This window comes from Primulina eburnea, chromosome 17 (genome assembly GCF_022965805.1).
Source record: "Primulina eburnea isolate SZY01 chromosome 17, ASM2296580v1, whole genome shotgun sequence".
In the NCBI taxonomy this organism is placed as follows: domain Eukaryota; kingdom Viridiplantae; phylum Streptophyta; class Magnoliopsida; order Lamiales; family Gesneriaceae; genus Primulina; species Primulina eburnea.
The window spans coordinates 27,526,689-27,547,926 of NC_133117.1; the positions used below are offsets into that span (position 1 = coordinate 27,526,689).

The window sequence follows — 21,238 nt, forward strand, 5'->3', positions numbered from 1 at the left end:
ACGAAACTCTTTCAAAATTTCTAACTGATCATGATTTTTCTGTTGGATCAGTTGATAAGACGTTGTTCAAATTTTCTAAGAATGATCATATCTTACTTGTTCAAATTTATGTTGATGATATCATATTTGGGTCAACTAACCCCAAATTATGTGAGAAATTTGCTAAGTTGATGCAGAAAAAATTCGAAATGAGCATGATGGGTGAACTGACATTCTTTCTTGGATTACAAGTGAAACAATTGGATTCAGGCACCTTCATCAGTCAAACAAAATATACAAAGGAATTACTAAAGAAATTTGGCATGGAATCGTGTTCAGCTGCAAGCACTCCCATGAGCTCATCAGTTAAACTAGACACTGATCAAGGGGGAATATCAGTTGAGACGACGCTTTACAGAGGTTTAATAGGTTCATTATTGTATCTAACTGCTAGTCGTCCTGATATTGTGTTTGCTATCTGTATGTGTGCTAGATTTCAGGCAAATCCTAAGCAATCCCATTTTGCTGCTACCAAACGTATTTTGAAATATCTTAAAGGCACACAAAATGTTGGGTTATGGTATTCTAAAGACTCATCTTTCAATTTAGTTGGTTATTCAGATGCAGACTATGCAGGATGTAAACTTGATCGAAAAAGTACAAGTGGATCATGTCAGTTTCTAGGAGACCGACTGATTTCTTGGTTCAGCAAAAAGCAAACATCCATAGCAACTTCCACAACTGAAGCAGAATATCTTGCTGCTGGAAGCTGTTGTGCCCAACTGCTCTGGATTCAGCAACAACTGAGAGATTATGGAGTTGATGCTAAAAAATCACCTATATTTTGTGACAACACAAGCACAATTGCTATAACCTACAATCCAGTTCTTCACTCTCGAACCAAACACATAGATGTCAGACATCACTTCATCAGAGATCATGCTCTCAAGAAGGAAATCAGACTGGAATACGTCTCAACTGAACAACAAGCAGCTGATATCTTCACCAAGCCACTGGCTGAGACTAAGTTTTCTCACTTCCGCAATATACTTGGATTAATTGATTTATCTTAATTAATGATCATTGTTCGTAATTTGTTGATTAAGCTTTATTGTTGTTTTACTGAATATTTAAGTGAGTTGCTTATTCTTATGAACTCTTAACTGATGTCAGCAAGTGTTTGTATTGTTCTTATGGTTATGTTTCTAACAAATCATTGCAGGCAGAGATAAAAGAACAACGATGATAAAACATAATAAATATTTTCATTAATCAGGAGAGGAGCCGGTTACATTGTCACAATATTTTCCTCCACAGAATCTATCCACAAACTCATCCATGCAGCTAGTGCTGAGGAAGAAGTTTTGCAGAAATCATGGGAGACAGCGATGCGGCGGAGGATCTCCAGCTCCTTCAGAAGAAAGAGCTTGTAGAGATAACCTTCTTTAAAAAGGTCCACCCCCGCAGGAACCTCTAGGAGCTCCCGCACCTCTTGTAGTTGGGCCTTCCGCCTGAAAGTGGAGACCCGTCCAGAGTAATACAGGAACTCCAGCTCCTGCATCTCTTCCCAGTAACGAAGGCTAGTGTAGAAGACTTCATCTTCTATGAACTGCTTCCTAGCTTGCAGAGTAAACTGAGCGTCACTTGAGCTTCCAGCTTCTGCCATTATCTTTATCTGTGTAGAATTACTTGCTGAGATGAATTTTGGCTAACCCCTTCACTCTTATTTATAGGGCAAAACAAAGGAGGGATACGAAAGGACATCTCTCTGTGACGTTTGCTATACCCAGCACCATACTCATCATTAATATTCTCTGTCTATTGCCGTCATTTTGCTTTAATAGATTAAGGGGGAATAATGGTTCAAGAGGTTAACTGAGAAGACAGTCGTTAGTAAATTCTCGACTGAAAGAACTCAGTCTTATCAACTGACCTATCAGTCGACTTTTTCACTAATCTTCTCATATAAGTTAACTAATTAACCCAATTTTATTCCAAATCAAATGACGTGACCGTCTGCTAAACTAATCATGACTCTTGATTTTCTTTACGTGGAGTTATCTTCACCACTCAATTCGTACACACGATTGTAGCACACGTACTACTTTGTTTCTTTCAAAATTCTTTGGACTGACACGTGTCCAGAGTTTGAATGGTCACGTACATATGTACTATTACCCGCCTCTTTTCAGTCTTACTTTTCGACTACGTCAAATTCTCCTTAGGGCAAGAACTACCTCATTCCTCGAATTTTCTTTCAGGCAATTTATCAGTTATCAATGGCAACCCAAATTCCCGCTTTCATGCTAAATTCTATGACCATCAACTTTGGATCTATATTATCCTTCGGCGATGCTGAAGTTCAGAAAGTATTTCAGAAGCTTGAAGTTGCTGGTCTAAGAACATTTTTGGGACAATCTTCTCAGGATATCTATCCCAAAGAACTTCAGGATTTCTACTCTTCTGGCGTGATTGATTCTGAGGGAAATATCAAGTCTACTATCAATGATCAGTTGCTGATCATTTCTGAAGATTCTCTTGGTGATTTCTTTCATTTACCTTCTGAAGGTATGGCACAACTCTCAGATGTCAAGGCGTCTGATATTGAAGAGATGCAAGTCTCTCTTTCTATTGATGGACGAAAGATTAAGGTTTCAGATCCTAAGAAAGAACTGAAACATGAAGTTCAATTGCTAGCTGATGTTATTGCAAAAGGAATTTTGGCAAAAGCAGGATCATTCGCTGCTCTAACTTTAGAGAAATTTCAGGCCATTACCGTTATTATGGCTGGTCAAAAATTTAACTGGAAGCGTCTCATTTTTAATGTTCTGAAGAATATGTTTGCAGTTCAAATCAGTTATTTACTGAAAGCTAAAGGCTTAGTGGCTGAGGACTCTGAGAGAACATCGAAATTTAAGGTGTTCAATGCAAAGAACACAATGCCAATCAAATCCAAAATGGACTTGACCACTACTCAGTTTGTGAAAATCAAACAGGAAATTGGGACTCAGTTAGCCGCTCCCAAATCAGTCAAGAAAACCAAAACGTTGGCTCAACTGCAGATTGCCAAAAGAAAGTTGGTTTTGAGTTCATCAGAATCAGAAAAGACTCCATCTCCTCACATTGTGAAGAAGCCAAGAACTCAAAGGGTTAAAACAACTTCTGAGGTAACCAGTCCGACTGACAAAATGATTTCCTTCACTGATCAGCAACCTATAGAAGCAGTTCCTCTGCAGATTATTCCACAAGATGATTCAGCAAGTACCATAAAAAAATCGGTTAGGACGCAAGCTCCTGTTACTCAAATATCTCGACCAATTGGTGTGGCACCTGCAAGACCTAAAGGGATAAAGTTTATAGAACCGGTGGAATCAACTCGAACAGGACTGGAAATCCCTCATATCTTGAGTGGTGATAAAGGAAAAGAGAAATTGATTGTGGAACCCAGACCCTCAAACCCAATTCAGACTCATATTGATCTCGTATGGGCAAAAGTGAACAGTTTTGCTGCTGCAAAGACTAAGTCCTATGACGCTTGGGTAGCCTATCGTACTGAAGTTTTTGCCAAGCAACTGAAGGAGAAGTCCGAACTGAGAAAATTCATCAAGTTGGAGGCCCTCGTTCTCCGCACGGTCAAAGCTGCAACGATTGCTCAAGCCTTGGAGAGAAAAAGCTATTTCTTTGATCAGCTGAGAGCAAAGAAGTTGGCTCAAATTGTTGCTAAACTTAAGAACAACTACTTGCCAACTGCCCCTACTGCATATGCTGATCAAGCTGTAATCACTCAGCTTGACACTGATCTGATGGGGATACTATCTCGAATCAAATTTTGGGAATCGGATCAAGAACTCGTGGTCTACCAAGGAGATTCAGATGATGACAATGAGGAACAAGTTGAAACAGCATTCTCTGACAAAACAGCACCATCATCCGCCTTAGTTCTGGTTCCAACTGGAGAACCAGTTTCTGATAAGCTTCCTTCACCACCTGTTGAACAACTACTATATACTGAAGCGGAGCTATCTCTTGCTCATATTGATGAAGTGATTCAAGCAGTGGTAGAGGAGTCCCACTTTAGTGCACCAGTTAATGATCCAGTTGATCGCTCTGCTGATCAAACCAATCTACAGGTCACTATTTCTTCAGTCGAAATTGTTCCACCAGACCAATCTGCTGATCAGGGCTTACAAATTGATATGCCAGTTGAATCAATTGATCATTCACTAGAGGCATCAGTTCAGGTTGTGTCACCATCAACTGTACAACATCCTCCCTCACCATCTTTAGATCAAGAAGAAAAGACTGCTGATGAGACTCCGGTTCAAGGGACAATAACTGGAACTGATACTTCAGTTCAGCCAATTGCTGATACCAAGATAACTGACCAAGCCTTGGTCATTACTCAGCAAACAACAAGTGAACCAAGCACTTCTCATCAATCCAACCCTCCATCTTCAGCAGATTTTGATCTCATTTTTGAGGAAGTCCAACATATGCAGGACAGCATGAATCAAATAATTTCGGCCATTTCCAAAATTCAAAATACGCAACTTTCGCACAGTGTGAAGTTAGACGATACTCAGGAATCCATCAAAAGACTGAAGGCCATCGAATCTGCTGTTACCGCTCTTTCTTTTGCAGTCAGTGACATTCAGAAAAATAGAGGTATCATATCCGGTCTGACTGCCACTCAAGAACTCATTAATCAACGCGTCAACAATGTGGAATCGCTTATGTCTCGGAAATTTGATCTACTGCAAGTCACACTGTCTACTGCTATTGAAAATATGTCATGCTCTGTCACGGTTCTTTCTTCTCACGTTCGCAAGCTATCTGACAAGATGGAGCAGTTTGACAAAAAGAGGGAAGAGCAGAAGAATTCTTAGTAGTACAGCAGTATTGATTGTATCAGATTTCTATTATTTCAGTTGTTGATCTTATTTTATCTACTATGCAGAATTCAGTTATTTATTCCAAGTTTTGTCAAAACACCATAAAGGGGGAAATTGTTGGAAACTTAATTCCGGCGTTTGACAAAAGACTCAACTGAATTCAGCAACTAAAAGCTACCAACTGATCGACTTTACTGAACCTAGCTTAACTGATATTTCAGCAGATATTCTCGCCAGTTCATTCTCGCCAACTGATTTGTTATCAGCTGATCTTTCAGCTGTACACGTCATAAAGTGAAAACGACAACAGACAAATAGTACAGTCTTCTGCGAACTGGTAGTGGATCGCCGCATTTCAGAAGTTGCAGTGTACGATCTATCAGGGAATATTGACGTGGCAAACAACGGCTGTTATTCAAATAAATGTTACCGTTGACAGAAGCCTATAAATAGTCGAAGAGAGCAGCTGAAGAACTACCGATTCTGAACTACTCATTTTACTTGCTGTTACTCTGCGAAAATATTCTCTCAACTTCGTCAAATCAAAGCTCAAGCTTATCAGTTTTATCAGTAGCATTCAGGCTACGTTTTGAGCTAGAAAAAGCACTTTGTAATCTTTGATAAATTGTACAAGTTGTGCTAAGATCAGTTGTGATCTGTAAAAGAGTTGTTAACTAAGAGTTTCAGTTTTGGCAATAGATAAGTCCAAACTGAAGTGGGTCAGTACACGTTATTGTATTTGATCAAAGTCTTTGTAGTGACCCGTTCCAGAATCACCTACTAATCAAAAACTAAGCATGCAATTAACCTAATTAACAATAATCAGAGATAACAGCGGAAATAGTCAACAAAATAATGGTTATACAACCCAATCGAAGTCTAGAATAACTCAAAATAAAATATCCAACACAACCATATCGAATCAAAACAATACCGATAAACTAAACCAACCAGCTACTCAACGTCCTCCTCCTGCTCCTCCTGAGCTGTCCAACCTGAGGTCTGCCCCGTGGGAATGGGGTGTCCAAGAATAAACAAAACCGAGGACGTGAGCGATAAGAACGCCCAGTACAAAAGTATGAGTATACAGACCTATATGAAATGCACATGCTATGATCATGATACCGGGGTAGTCAAGAAACAGGAGTCACAAAAGGATCTCAACAATGCTCAGTCTAGAGGCGCCAAGTGGATAGTGCCGCGCGGTACACCTCTGGGTCACTGCATCCACTACAAGACAGACGTGGACCTAAAATGTCCCGGACCACCGAAGCCCTCCCGACCCGTCGGCCACTGTGTACTCTCGGTGTCCATGCGTCCACAAGACAGGGCTGAGCGGCCCCAAGATATAGCTTATCTCGAAAGAGATACAGCTCAACAGTAAAGGCTATCTCGAAGGAGATACGGCTCAACATGATATGCAATATGCATCATAACTCGTGACATAATAGCATGCATCATATGACATATAACAATGCAGCAAATACTCATGCAACACATATATGAATGTATACTCAACCAGGATATCTCGGATAGTACTTTCGTACCTCTATCACAGCAAGCCTAGCCTTACGCAACACCGCTAATCAGGTCTAGCACAAGCCTACGCATCAAAAGCATACTCAATCAATACTACCATGCTCGACTAGCAAAACCAGTACTCCCTAGTACTACCAAAGGTTTAGGGTTTACCTTCGTCCGTCGACAGCCCTTTGATGTCGATTGCCTTGAAACTCAGGCGCCGCTACGCTACTACTCCTGGCAGCTCTTGGCTATCGCTCGACCAACAACTAACCCTAGAAACCTTCCAAATCCTCTCAACTATGAGGCAAAATCATGAATTGGCAAGTCACAAATGAGAAATCCGAGCACTATTTATAGGCCATGTTCGGATCCTCCGAACAACACTTCGGAACGTCCGAACGCTACGTGTCCATTGGCTCTTGACAGCTCATGATCGGATCCTCCGATCATACACTTCGGACCGTCCGAACATGCATGGAAAATGACGTGTCGACCAACACTTGACACCTATGATCGGATTCACCGAACTACACTTCGGATCGTCCGAACTCTTCGGTGCTTCCGAACCCTCTTCGGTCCGTCCGATCATGACCATAGCCAAAATTACACCTTAAACCTTCTTAATCACCATTACTCCGTTAATTACCCAATTTGGAATTCGGGCTACTACAGTCTTTTAGTGAATATCCTATCTTTGTGATAGAAGGGGTGACGTAGGAGTTATTCAAGTCTCCGAATATCCAGAAACATTTCCTGTGTTATTTACTTTCAGTTATTCATTCTATCTTTCAGTCAGTTAGTTTTCCGCAACTGTTTTATTCAGTTTAACTGATTGTTATCGACCGACGAGATACTTGAGTCAGTTTGTAACAAAACTGTACCCAACCTTTCGAAGAAGTTTTAATCTAGCAAGTGTTTATTCAAACCCCCCCTTCTAAACACTTTCACGTTGAGTTAACCGATCCTATCATCTTTGAATGCTATCAAATTCTTTAAGTATGCAGGCTTAATATAATCACACTGTTGAAAGCTTGATGATTATGTATCGCGTTGTTGTTATTGTCTCTTGCATACTTCCAGCTCTTCTTATATAAGCTGTCATTCCAACATTCGAAAAGAGATGAGTAACTTTAACCTGTAACCTTGAAATGATGTGTCACTATCAGCTGTAAATAAATTAAATGTTCTTCAACAAAGCATTTAATGTTCTCTTTGCTAGCACAACTTTGATCACGTTCCTTGAAGAGTTACTGCTGAGTATTCTTTTATGGCAATTGTTTTTTACCATTAGAACTTTGTAGGATATAAGTAATCTTTATTTTCTAGGATAGTGACATAAATGCATCACTACCGGGACTGATGTAGAACTTGGTTGACTTGTAGCCAAACAAAACCATTTGAATTTTTTGAACCGGTGAGAGAATGTCTTTCATTAAGTACGAAATAAATAGCTCTTTAATGACTCGACATAAAGCCTTCGAACAGCCGGTTGGGAAGATTGAAATTCTTCTAGTTCAAACGGTTGAAAGGTAGATGGTCTAAAATTCAATCGGTTGAAGACTAGACGGTTGAAAGATAAGATAGTTGAGCTGGTTCCTGTTATACACAAAGGATTGCAGTTGTTTCCTGAAACAGTTAAGTGTTGCTTTGATTTTTTCGATCACCAAAACTCTTAGGTAATTTCCTTAACCGAGATTAAATAAACACTAAACACAATTTTTACTTCAATTTGGTTAATTCAGATGGGTTGGCAAATAATTAAATATTCTTGAATTTCTACGTTAGTTAACTAACAGATAAATGTGGAAAGAATCTAAACTGACATATTAGAACAAATCTCGGAGGGGTAGTGTGGGTAAACTGAAGGGTAAACTAAAATGTAAAGTGCACATGTTTGTTTCTGAATGTTCAGAGAACTGAAGCTCCTATGTCATTCATTCTTCCTTTTGGAAGGTACACACTAGAAAACTTTGGATAATACAATTAATTTGCAAGATTCCAGTTCAGTCTTATTCACTTCCAAACTGAAACTCCTAGTATACCTCAACTATTGACAGACGGTATGCAAACTGCTATATAAATATAGTGAATCAAAATAATATCTTAGCACTAAATGATCGTTGAATGATCAGATATAATTTTTTTGTAAGAATCAACTGATAGAGTTTCGTTCAAGTATATGAAAGCCTTTAAATATTGAATCTTTTCAGTAGATGATGGATCAATCTTGTTAGATTAAATACATTCTCTATATATAGTTTCTAAAATAAAGATCAGTTCAAAATAAAGTGTATGTTGGCTTGTTTTTAGTTCATATCAACATTTTCTGATAACTGTACACTGTTGCAATCAGTTTTGTGTCGTACATTGTTGCAATAAATTTTTTACGAAAAAATTTACTTAGTTATCAATTTAGTCTTCTGGTGTAAACTGAAGTGGTTCAACTGAAATCCTTGAAACTAAATGAGGAAAACTGCTAACCTGATAAGTACTATTTTAGTTTGGGACCGTATCGGTTTTGCTCGACTAAACCGGTTTCGCTTAAACCAGTTTTGCCTTTATTATTTGTTAACACTAAAACATAACAAATTCTTGATCTAAGAATTTCTCCATTTTTTATGTTTGACAAAATAAATTGAAACGTCCAATGGAGGCTACTGAAACTGAAGAGCGATTTCATAAACTGATAAAACTTATAAGAGCTATTTTCTGAAACTAAACAAAAATAAACTAATAAGATTCTCTCTTGTCTTCATTTTTGTTCTTGGATTCTGTTTCAGTTTTTCCTTTTCTTACATCATCAAATGCATCAGGTAATTTATTTGCAATATTTTACAAATTGATTATTCTTTGAACTTCAAGTTCACATTCATTTGTTTGATTATCAAATTGATGTAGTGATGCATTCCAAGTCAACTCCCTTGATGAGTTTAAATTTTCTCCCCCTAATATTGGAAATCTAGTTTCATCAAAATGACAATCGGAAAATCGTACCATGAAAATATCACATGTAGTTGGTTCTAAATATTTAATAATTGAAGGAAAATCATATCCAACATATATTCCTAATCTCCTTTGTGGAGCCATTTTAGTGTGTTGTGGTGGACTAATTGGAACATACGCCACACATACAAAAATTATTTTATTGTAAATATTAGGCTCTTTGCCAAAATCTAATCGTAAAGGAGATAATTCATTGTAACTAGTCGGTCTGATAGGTATAAGTGATGTTGCATGCAAAATAGCATGTCCCCAAACAGATATGGGGAGTTTTGCTCTCATAATTAATAGTTTAGCTATTAACTGGAGAAGTTTAATCAAAGACTGCTAAACCATTTGTGTGTGAACATGAACAATAAAATGTTTAACAATTATCCCAATTGACATACAATATTCATTAAAATTTTGGGATGTAAATTCAGCAGCATTATCAAGACGAATTCTCTTGATAGGATATTCTAGAAATTGTGCTTTTAATCTAGTTATTTGAGCATAGTCTTGCAACAGCCAAATTTCGAGTTGATAGTAAACATACATGTGACCATCTTCTAGATGCATCAATCAAAACTATAAAATGTTTAAATGATCCACATGATGGGTGAATGGGTCCACAAATATCATCTTATATTCCTTCTAAAAATGTAGGTGATTCAATATCAACCTTGACTGGTGAAGGCCTTATAATTAATTTGCCTTGAAAAAAAGCATCACATGAAAATTCTTGTCCTTTAATTGATGCCCATATGAATTATCGATAATTTTTCATATCATTTTAGAACTGGGATGTCCCAATCGGTTATGCCAAGTCTTAAAATTATCCATATCAATGAATTTATAGTTAAGTGTTGAATTCGTCTCCACTACATTTATTTTTGTGCAGTATAATCCAGAAGCAAAAGTCTGTAATTTTTCAACAATATATTTATTTCCCGACATTTCTTCTCAAGTGAAAATATATCCTCTATCTTCTTGGCTTACAGTCTCAATATGATATCAATTTCAACGAATATCTTGAAAAATTAATAAATTTGAGACTTAGGAGAGAATAAAGAATTATTGATTATAAAATTTGTCATTCCATATAATTTAATATTTGCTCTTCCAAAGCCTTCAATAATGTTTATACTACCATAAATTGTTGATGGGATCGGTTCGGGCATCTGCGAGGGTGCTTCAAACACAATATTCTCAATGAGCTGCAATAGCTCGTGTTCTAAGAATGTAAACACCGATGAATTAGATTGAGTTTGGTTACAAATCAATCAGAAAATACTTGAAATAATCATTCGTTAAGAAAGCTGATACATTTTAAAGCTTTTAGCTTGTGCAAACTGGATAACTGATTTAAGGGGAATCAGTTCGAGCTTGTACCAGTTCAGTTATGGTGATAACTGAACTGATATCAGCTGAACTGATCAAATCACTTTAAAACAAAAGTTAAGTAGTTAAATACACAAGATATATTTATGGATGTTCGGAGACTTCAACTGCTCCTATATCACCTCTTCTACCAACTCGGGTATAATTCACTAGAAAACTTTGATTTATACAACACCTTGTACAAATCCACTCAACTTAGGTATTATCCTACTGCCTAACTGAACTCCTAGCCTAGACTAAAGTCAGCACCTTCCATCCAACACTTGTTTAACGTCTGTGTGTTAAAGACTACATACACATGTTTTACTTCTTTGTAGAAGACGGAATTTGAGTGGTGGTGTGTGTGTGTGAGAACTGATCTCTGAAAACTACCAGAAAGTATTCTCACAGACTAAGGGAAATATGCTTCTAAAACTAAGCTGATAACATGTTGAAGTGTTCCCTTTGGTTTGATTGCTTCTTCAAAGCTGATAAGCATTATGCGTGCCCTCTCTGTACTTTTTCTTTTCACTCGTCAACTCGCATCTTCATCTTCACTGAGCTTCGGCTTCTATTTACAGAAGTTTTGCTGAACGTACATTGAGACTCAATGAATGAATCAGTTGCAGTTTGAAATTTTTTCCCCAAATAGATATATGGAACATTTGGATTTATGCGCTGCTGCAACGTCTCTTATTGTACATTGATCTTACAATAGCTTTTGCATCTTTGTGCATAGCTGTATTAAGCTTGTCGTATTTGCAAAATGGTTCGCTCCTAACTGATGTTCTGAACTGGTCAATTGAACTGGTCTTGAATTGATGAGGTGAAATCAGTTGACTCGTCAGCTGAACTGATTTCACTGATTCAGTTGAACTCTTCATCAGCTGAACACTTCATCAGCTGATCAGGCTTCTGAAGGTCTTCTGTTGAACGACCTGTCAACTGGACAATCAGTTGAACTGCTCTTGATAATTCAGTTGTACAAGTTCAGTTCGATGAATCAGTTGGCACTTTCCATTTGTGTCTCGATAGCTTCAGTTTAAGCTTGGTAACTGATCAGTTCGAAGCCTGATCAGTTTCAGTTTCTGTGCACTTAGGTGAACTCATTAGAAATAAATAAATAAATTTTGTTAACATCAAATTCAAGATTGCGAACATGAAATGTTCTAACAATCTCCCCCTTTTTATGATCACAAAACTTGAATAGTTAAAGCTATTTAAAATAAATTTAAAAATTTAAACAGTTAATAATTCTCCCCTTTGTGAGAATAAAAAACGTTTAAAAACATTAAAGCAAATAAAAGAACTTCAGTTCGAGAGATAACAGAAAGAAAAGCTCCCCCTCAACAACTAAATAAAACGATTTGAAACAATTTTCAGTTCAAAGGATATCGAATTTAAAATCAATTTTAAAGAATAGCTCCCCCTTAAGAACTGAATCAAAAAAACTCCCCCTCAAAAATATAATTGTTGCGCGATTTTAAAAAGAAGTTTAAGCAATAAACACTCAAGCAGTTAAGGCAACATATAAACTGGAAAAATCAGTTCAGTTACCTGCAAACTAACTGGATACACATGATGTTAATTTAATTCATTACGCGTGCCTTGTATTAATATAACGCACGCCATCTTATGTAAAGGAATTTCTACTACACTTAGAAAATATCAAATAACATCAAGTATTAGTCAGTTTATATCAAGTATAACTAAGTGTATCTGTGATACCCTTGTCCCACATCGGAAAAAATCAAGATTTGAAATGAGTTTATAATGGCTTACAATGGACTTCTATAGCAACTTGGGTTAATCATTTTCGTAAAGCGAGTACGAATACGAAGTAGTTGCTATAGGGGCCCATTGTGCAGTCACGCAGCCGCGGGCTCGGGCTCGGGCTCGGGGCGTGACAGAATGGTATCAGAGCCGGTCACCGGCATGGAACACCGGGAAATAAGTGCTATGCGGGGCAAAGTGCTACGTGCATGGGAGCCACCTCTTGAACCTGCGGGGCAAAGTGCTACATGACGGGAGCCACCTCTTGAACCTGTAGAAGCCATCTCTAGATTCTCGGTGCTGGTGGATCGAGGGGTCAGGCCGCGACGAGGACGTCGCGTTTTGAAGGAGGGGTGATTGTGTTACCCTTGTCCCACATCGGGAAAAATCAAGATTTAAAATGAGTTTATAATGGCTTACAATGGACTTCTATAGCAACTTGGGTTAATCATTTTCGTAAAGCGAGGACGAATACGAAGTAGTTGCTATAAGGGCCCATTGTGCAGTCACGCAGCCGCGGGCCCGGGCTCGAGGCGTGACAGTACCAACGATTGGTCGCCTAGAATGCTTGAAATTCTGCATCGATTTTGAGTTTCTTTTTCCATAAGAATAGTTAATTGCCTTGGACTTGATATCTGTGCTGGCTAACTGGCCTAACTGATGCAAATTGCCTCAAATGATGCTGAACCGCAATGATCAAATACTAGGATCTGATATGGAAATGAAGCGGCGGCACTTCTAATGATTAAGCTCTACTTAATTCATCAGTTTCAGCTGGTAGTTGGGTTTCGTCTGTTGATCAGTTGAACTGGTAAGCTGGAAACTGAAATCTTGTCCGCTAATCAGTTTAGTTATCCTGCTGTCATTTGAACTCAAATATCCTGCTAACAGTTAAACAAAAAATATCATAGCAAAAATATTATTAGAGGGTTTTCAAACCATTTTAAAAACATTTTAAAACACATTTAAAACTATTAGCTTTCAAATGTTCTTCTTAGAACAGCTAGCTCTGATATCAATTGATGGGATCGGTTCGGGCACCTACGAAGGTGCTTCAAACACAATATTCTCAATGATATGAATTAGATCGAGTTTGGTTACAAACCAAGTGGAAAATACTCAAAATAATCCTTCGTTAAGAAAGCTGATACATTTTAAAGTTTTTATCTTGTGTAAACTGGTTAACTGATTTAAGGGGAATCGGTTCAAGCTTGTATCAGTTCAGTTATGGTGAGAACTGAACTGATCAAATTAGTTTAAAACAAAATTTAAGCAGTTAAATACTCAAGATATGTTTATGGATGTTCGGAAACTTCAACAGCTCCTACGTCACCCCTTCTACCATCTCGGGTAGGATTCACTAGAAGACTTTGATTTATACAACGCCTTGTACAAATCCACTTAGCTTAGGACTTATCCTACAGCCTAACTGAACTCATAGCCTAGACTGAAGGCATCACCTTCCAGCCAACACTTGTTTAACGTCTGTGTGTTAAAAGACTACATACACATGTTTTACGTCTTTGTGGAAGACGGAATTTGAGGTGTGTGTGAGAACTGATCTCTGAAAACTACTCGAAAGTGTTCTCACACACCGAGGGAAATATTCTTCTAAAACTATGCTGATAACACGTTGAAGTGTTCTCTCTAGGCTGATTGCTTCTTCAAAGCTGATAAGCATTATGCGTGCCCTCTCTATATTTTTTCTTTTCACTCGTCAACTCTCATCTTCGTTTTCACTGAGTTTCGGCTTCTATTTATAGGCGTTTGGCTCAACGTACAATGAGACTCAGTGAATGAATCTGTTGTAGTTTGAATTTGTTCTCCCAAATAGATATCTAGAACATTTGTATTTAAGTGCTGCTGCAACGTCTCTTATTGCACCTTGATCATAAAATAGCTTTTGAACTTTTGTGCACAGCTAGATTAAGCTTGTCATATCTGCAAACTGGTTCGCTCCTAATTGATGTTCTGAACTGGTCTTGAATTGGTGAGGTGAAACCAGATGACTCGTCAGCTGAACTATTTAACTGATTCAGTAGAACTGGTCAGTTGGACTCTTCATCAGTTGAACACTTCATCAGCTGGCGGGCTTCTGAATGTCTTCTTCTGAACCACCTATCAACTGGACAATCAGTTGAACTGCTCTTGATACTTCAGTTGTACTGGTTAAGTTCTATCAATAAATTGACAGTTTCAGTTTGCATCTCGATAGCTTCAGTTTAAGCTTGGTAACCGATCAGTTCGAAGCCTGATCAGTTTCAGTTTTTGCGCACTTAGGTAAACTCATTAGAAACAAATAAACAAGTTTTGTTAACATCAAAATCAAGATTGTGAACATGAAATATTCCAGCAATTGTGTTGACATTACTTTTTCTCATTTCCAAATATCAGAAATATTGATTCCTTTTACATATGGAATGTGTCGCCACGCTATCAACAATATATAAATCTTCATAATTGAATTTACGTCCAAAATCCATATTCTATTCACAATAATAAAAGTAATTAGAATAAATGATTTATTCATAACAAAACGAAATAACAACTTTTATTCATATCATAAATAATAAACCAAATCAAAATAGAATGAAAATTTGAATAATATCACATCCTAAACAAATAATCTAAATAAGTCATAAATATAATACTACCAAATAAATATTCAATAATTTTGCACGCTTCCATCTCAAATCAAATGACCGATTCTCCCTTCAGACCTTCAAAGAAATCAGAAATATCAAAATATGCTGAAAGAGGTGGGACTTGGTTTGAATCTTCACCTTAATGAATAAAATTAGTCTCAACATTCTTTGTTTTCTCTTTTGATGCATGATAGAGATCAACAAGGTGTTTGGGCATACGACAAGTATGATACCAGTGCCTTTCTACCCCAGACTTATAACACTCATTTTCTGATTTCATTGGATAATTATTTCAACCACTTTCAAATTTCTTCTCTTGTTCATTACCCCACTTTTGGCAGTTTGTATTCTTTTAATTTCTTTGATTATAGCTATCATTGTAGTTACGTGGTTTTCCATGCCCACGACCATATGGATGAAAATGTCCTCAACGACGCCCACGACCACGTCTACGTCCACGATCATTACCATATTCAATCTTATTTTGTTTTCCCTTTTCATCTTGCATTGTCATATTCACTTCAGGGAAATGCTTGGCACCAGTGGGACAGATTTCATGATTTTTCGTCAATAACTCATTATTTCGCTCAGCAACAAGCAAACATGAAATCAATTTAGAATATTTTTGGAAACCTCTCTCTCGATATTGCTGCTGTAGGAGCACATTAGAGGCATGAAAAGTAGAGCATATTTTTTTTCCAAAAAATCGTCATCAATTATTTTTTCTCCACACAATTTCAATTGTGAACTGATGCGAAATAATGCATAATTATATTCACTTACATATTTAAAGTTTTGTAAGCGTAAGTGTATCCAATCATAACGTGCTTTTGGGATAATCACCGTCTTTTGGTGGCTATATCATTCTTTCAAATTTTGCTAAAGATCGACTGGATTATTTTATCATCAAATAATCATTCTTCAAACCATCATGAAGATGGTGACGAAGGAATATCATAGCTTTCGCGTGATTTTTCGGTGATTCACTGTTTTTCTCTTTAATGATATTTTCAGTGTCCATAATATCTAGATGTATTTCAACATCTAGTATCCAAGAGAGATAATTGTTGCTGGATATATCTAGAGCGACATATTCAAGCTTTGAAATATGAGACATGATCAAATCTATATAAATCAATTTATAAGTTAACAAATTATATAATATCCATAGAAAAACAATAGAATAAATACACAAAAAAAATTTAAAATATACTACCTGAATTGTAAACATATTATGAGATGGTAATGCATTGATACGGGTCAAAGAAAGAAAACAAAATAATTAACGTGCATATAAGATGCCACGAATTAATAAATTTAAGAATTAAAAATGACGAGCATCTATATCAGTGCAAAATTTAAGAATTAAAAATGACGAGCATCTATATCAGTGCAATCATGCTGATATACTGTTATAAGTGAATACAAAATACTGACCAGAGAATACAAAACAGATGCAAGCAAAACAAACAAATTCAATATATCAAAATGGTTACATGAATGACATATTTATAGGTGTAAGAAATCTTTAAAAAAGGTAATTATGATATCAAAATGAATTGATATGATTATGATTTTCTACCATCTCTCAAAAATATGATTACTTATTTTTTTATTGAGTAAATATCTTGTGAGACGGTTTCACGAATTTTTTTGTGTGAGATGGGTCAACCTCACCGATATTCAGAATAAAAATAATACCTTTAGCATAAAAAATAATATTTTTTCGTTGATGACTCAAATAAAAGATATGTCTCACAAAATAGGACCTGTCAGACGTCTCACACAAATTTTTGTTTTTTTTATTATGTCCGTAATATTGACATATTCGATATTTTGGTAAAACTTTTTAATTTTTTGGATTATTTAGATATTCTTGTTTTTCATTGTTGTAGATCGATCAGAGAACTCCGGCGAAAACATGGATCGAACACAACTTCTTCTGGTGGGTCTGCCCCTCTTCCTCTTCTGCTCCGACATTATCCAACTCTTCTCTCCGCAGCCCCCTAAACCCGCCGACCACCACCACCACCACCACCACCACTCCGATTCACAGCCTCTGATCCGACAGCAACCACCACCCCTAGAGTTCCCTACCCAGGTTGAAATACCTATATTTTCCTGAATTTCTTCGATTATTTAAGCGTTCGTTGAGAAAGTTGTAATCTTTGCTAGATTATAAGAAATGAATTTTTAATTAATGTTTTATTTTGGCAGAAAGATAGTGGGATTGGCCATGGGAATACTGTAAGCATCGACTTTTGTTCTTCTTGCTCCTATAGGTATTTGGTTTCCTTTTCTTATCATGGGGATTGATTGTTATGTTAATTAAATGAATAGTTCCTTGACTTAGCTTATACTCTTTTGGTAAATTTGTTGATTCTTTTGTTGTTGTGAGACGAGTTTTCTTTGAAAAATTGAGGCTTTTGTGTGTTTGACCACAAGCATTTGTTGAGGATTTTTGTGGTGACACTCAGTTTTGTGCAGTAAGGTTATAGACGATTAAGTGCTTCTTATGTAAGTAAATAGGGCTGGACAGTGCCTCAACAAGGAAATTTTTGATTTTTTAATGTATTTTTTTTTATTTAAAAAAAAAATTTTGTCCATCTTAAATGTATTGAGTCTATATATGATATGTTCCTTCTCAGTCAAAATCGGATTAATAATTCACTCTGTTTGCTCCTTTGAATTGAAGAAGGGGAATAGGAAATTGAAAGGGAACTGGGGAAGAACACAGAGAAAAGAAAGGAGAGAGAATTCCAGTATCATTCTACTACTTGTAATGTGTGCAATGTGATTGTATCACATATAATTGTATAAACAATCTTGCACACTAATGACTAAAGCAATTTCTTGCGCACTAATGACTAAGGCAAGATTGTGTAGAACAATCTTGCGCACTAATGACTAAAGCAATTTCTTCTTTACTTGTTTCTCTATTCACGTATAATTGTATAAACAAGCCTGCAGACTAGAAGTATGCTTTTTCTCACTATTTGCATTCTATATTGTGACTGGGATTATTATTTGGAATGTGAATTGAAAATGCTTTTTTAAGTATTTTAAGAAATACAAAGTGCTCTTTGTTTGATCAGTTCAAAAGGCAAATGTAACATGCTTTTACGGTAGTATAGAGTTACATGTATGCTACTTCTGTTTTCTCAGAGGGACAGCAGTGACAATGAAGAACATGTTGGAAAGTCAGTTTCCTGGAATGCACGTTGTTCTTGCCAATTACCCGCCTCCTCTACCGAAACGGTTGTTGAGCAAAGTTGTACCAGTCGTTCAATTTGGTGCAATTGGAATTATAGTGGCTGGAGAGCATATATTCCCTCGTCTTGGATTTGCTGCACCCCCTCAATGGTACTATTCCATGCGAGCAAATAGATTTGGAAGTATGGCAAGCATTTGGCTACTTGGAAACTTCCTTCAATCCTTCCTGCAGAGTTCAGGGGCTTTTGAAGTGTATTGTAATGGTGAACTGGTACTATTCTTCTCTCTTTTTGTATATACTTGTGTCAACCTTTTGCTTTCAACTTCATTTTCTCGCGGCTTGTGTAGCTTTGCATGTTGTTGCATCTGATGCTTGAGTTAAAATTAACGTATGGAGGTTTTTTCAAGAACGCATATTTGTATGACTGAAAGGTTCAAATGTGTTTTACCGTGTGTGCTTTGAATATGACAGGTGAATTAAGATTAGGATATCTGAGTATGACAGGTGAATTAAGATTAGAATATGGATCATCTTCTCTACAGCAGTGCTTGATGTCAGTTTGTATGACTGAAGGGTCAAGTGTGTTCTTACCGGAAAAAATAACATTTAAGATGTTGGTTCTATTAAATGTTGCCCGTGTTAATGCTGGCAGATATATGTTCTGTTCCAATCTCGTCGTGCAATTCTCTAAGATAATACAAGTGATTTCTTTAAGCTTAAAAAATAGATCGTTGCATTCCAATGTCTTCGTGCACTGAACTATCATCTTTGAAGTGATTCTTTTAGCTTAGAAAAAGGTGATTCTTTTGTTAAAGTGCTGTTTATTCTTGCATGTATCTAGAGTTCAGTAGTCGCAGTTTTTTTGCTTGCACCGAGAGCACAGTAGTTGCAGATTGTTTGCAGTTCATAGGTGAGTAGATAAATAGTAGCATTCATTCTCGTCTGTATGAGTCCGTTTACTGTGCCTTGCGACTAGATAAATTGCAGTGCCGGGCGCCCAAACATCTAATGCTTTGACTATAAAATTTTGAGTGTGGGGCATTGGGCCAGTCTGTCCGTCCAATGCCTCAAATGCTCTTTTTTTTGGTAATTGGCATTGTACAATATGCGTATCATTTTTATTGGAGGTACATTCTTCATTGATACTTTGCTTCCATGTTTTGAATGCATTCAAGTGTAAACATGCTAAGCCTCATTGTTAGTGACTTTATTACTATGGACCATAGGCCTAGTAGTCTCAAGCCCATGGAAGAATCTAGATGTGTAAGGGAAGGGGAATAAAATGTGGAGTCGTAGCTCGTTAGAGGCATTCAGTTAATTTGTTTACTTGAGTGTTTACTAGCTTAGCTAGGGTAAGGTGGAGAGAACACATGTAAAGAGGAAACTCTGGGTTATGTTCTTTTATAGTTCAATACAATCCAATTTACAGTTAATGCCTACAGTTAATGCCTTCTTTTTGGTCTGTTCATTCGCATGTCAATGACGAATTATTTGAGAAGTGCAACACTCATGCGGCAAGTACAAGTGGCTTAAAAAGTTCCCATTCATTTAGTTACTGAGAAGTGCAACACTCATGCGGCAAGTACAAGTGGCTTAAAAAGTTCCCATTCATTTAGTTTCTATTCGAGGCTCCCATGATATCTCTAATGCTGTGATCTGTTTGGTTCTGATGGATGAACACATGGAGTACACTTTCTTTTTTGATTTCATGCCGAGTACTGAGTAGATAAACGAATTCTTTATTTTGTCTTTTTCTCATCATCTCACTCAATGCAGGTGTTCTCAAAGATAAAGGAGAGCAGGTTCCCTGGTGAAATTGAGCTGAAAGATCTTGTCAGCAGAAGGATTGCAAATTGGAGAGTGATGGGGGGACTTTAACGTGGGCGATAGTCCTAGAAGACTGGAGTCAGAGGCAGTATGCATTCGGATTTAAAATCGCAGCCAACCAAAAAGAAAATACAGTTCCTTTAGAAGCTATGATTTTGTTTCTTCTTGAAGTCTCATCTGTGTGAGTTGTGGTTAACTTGTTCACAGAACAAAAAACTGCAATTACAACATTTTCTACGTTAAAGTTTCTGTCTTATGCAAACTAAGTTGATGCGTCACACTATTTATGGAAGTCCTTTTTTTCATCGAATTGTATTTCAAGTGTGGAAATTCTGGGGGCCATAATCTATAAACTAGCTTTGTTTTTTTACTTTTGTTCCCCATAAATTTTTGCTGACAAGTTTCATGAATAATTAATGTTTTAGAAGCTTACATATGCACATATTTCGATTTTTTTAAAATTCACAAATTATACAACGTGAAATAAGTAGCTTACAAGGGACTACACAAGCGTGGCTTTGAACAAATTTGTCTTCCATTTGATTTAATTATTGCTATCAATCCAGCAGTTACACCAGCACAGATAATTGAAGATAGAACGTGTTGTGCATTTCGTCGATCCCGCTGCAAAAAAGTAAACATGGCGAGACCTTCGCTAAAACAACACTACGGTTGAAGATGTCATTACACAATATGATTAAAAATATGTTGAATACCTTGATTTAATGTGATTGATGTCGCCGTCAATCCTCCGATTGCTAAAGCTGATGCGACTGGAAGATACGGTATAGTTTTCAATGGAGAGAAGTAAAGGACACCATCAACAAGGTTGAAAGAACAATAAGCAAGACATAACATGCACATTTTACTCGTGCGATTCATATACCGTTCCATGAAACCTCAGTTGAAGGTAATTTGCAGAAGAGGTGTTGTCTTACCGAGAGGGAATCAAATCCTTTATGCTGGAAAGGGGAGCGACCATTTCTGCTCACAGTGTAGCGGCCACTGATAAAATCTATGGCATC

At 37.0% G+C, this 21,238-nt stretch overlaps 1 protein-coding gene across 1 annotated transcript; it reads left to right on the forward strand.

Moving 5' to 3' along the window:
• Nucleotides 1-17,038: 17,038 nt before the first annotated feature.
• Nucleotides 17,039-20,581, forward strand: LOC140818350 (selT-like protein). The gene is made up of 4 exons (XM_073178282.1): nucleotides 17,039-17,273; nucleotides 17,390-17,454; nucleotides 18,338-18,656; nucleotides 20,163-20,581. Exons 1-4 carry the CDS (start codon nucleotides 17,094-17,096, stop codon nucleotides 20,262-20,264), a joined length of 666 nt encoding a protein of 221 aa, XP_073034383.1. The 5' UTR covers nucleotides 17,039-17,093; the 3' UTR covers nucleotides 20,265-20,581.
• The last annotated feature ends 657 nt before the right edge of the window (nucleotides 20,582-21,238 follow it).

Coding starts and splice junctions, on each gene's coding strand:
- LOC140818350 (XM_073178282.1), top strand. CDS start 17,094: ATGGATCGAACACAACTTCTTCTGGTGGGTCTGCCCCTCTTCCTCTTC. Junction 17,274..17,389: donor CCCTAGAGTTCCCTACCCAG/GTTGAAATACCT, acceptor TTATTTTGGCAG/AAAGATAGTGGGATTGGCCA. Junction 17,455..18,337: donor TGTTCTTCTTGCTCCTATAG/GTATTTGGTTTC, acceptor CTGTTTTCTCAG/AGGGACAGCAGTGACAATGA.